This window comes from Plectropomus leopardus, unplaced genomic scaffold, assembly GCF_008729295.1.
Source record: "Plectropomus leopardus isolate mb unplaced genomic scaffold, YSFRI_Pleo_2.0 unplaced_scaffold83050, whole genome shotgun sequence".
NCBI lineage: Eukaryota > Metazoa > Chordata > Actinopteri > Perciformes > Serranidae > Plectropomus > Plectropomus leopardus.
The window spans coordinates 1-818 of NW_024691522.1; the positions used below are offsets into that span (position 1 = coordinate 1).

The 818-nt window shown below is 41.7% G+C and overlaps 1 protein-coding gene across 1 annotated transcript; it reads left to right on the forward strand.

Moving 5' to 3' along the window:
* Nucleotides 1–161: 161 nt before the first annotated feature.
* On the forward strand, nt 162–513 carry LOC121940302 (signal transducer and activator of transcription 1-like; the record flags this gene model as incomplete). Its single annotated transcript, XM_042483100.1, has 2 exons — nt 162–332; nt 418–513. Coding segments are annotated over 2 exons (267 nt in total), but the record flags the coding sequence as incomplete, so codon positions are not given.
* Nucleotides 514–818: the final 305 nt, after the last annotated feature.

The window sequence follows — 818 nt, forward strand, 5'->3', positions numbered from 1 at the left end:
CAGAGCTGTAATTCTTTATCAAACAAAAATTCTCTTGTTCGAACGTCTCCTATTTGCTGCCTTGCTGTGTTTATTTATTACTGAAACTTGACTACTTTTTGGACCTAAATTTTTTGTAGAACTTGATTAATAAAAACAGTCATTGGTTGCGTGTGTCATAGTGTTGCTGTGTCGTCTGGCTCCTCAGGGACACGGTGGCGATCCAGGACTCTCTGGCCACCGTCCGCTTCCACGACCTCCTGGCTCAGCTGGACGACCAGCACAGCCGCTTCGCCCTGGAGAACAACTTCCTGCTGCAGCACAACATCCGCAAGATCAAGAGGAACCTGCAGGTACGAGCGAACCCAGCCGGAGCAGAGAATTTCTAATCTTTGTTTGGTTTGTTAGTCGTTGTTATAACCGTGTTTGTCTCTGCAGGATCGGTTCCAGGAAGACCCGGTCCACATGGCCATGATCATCTCCAGAAACCTGAAGGAGGAGCAGAAGATCCTCGCCATCGCCAAGAGCACCGAGGTAAAACCTGCAGGGTTTTTACGCCTTTTTTCTTAGATAACGGGGGAAACTGGAATACCCTCCACTAATTGTAAATGTTTAATTTTACAAAAAAGAGTAAAATGTTCAAACATAAACACTATTTTTATTTGTTTCAAATCTGTTTCTTAAAGGATGATTTTGGCATTTTATCAACCTGTACACTATCTTTATACGTTTTTTGCGTCTAAGTGACTAATAAGAACGTCCATTAACCCTTTGAAACCTGAAATTTGGCTTCATTTCTTTCAGAAACATTTTTTTAAAAACACTGAAAAACAATAAAT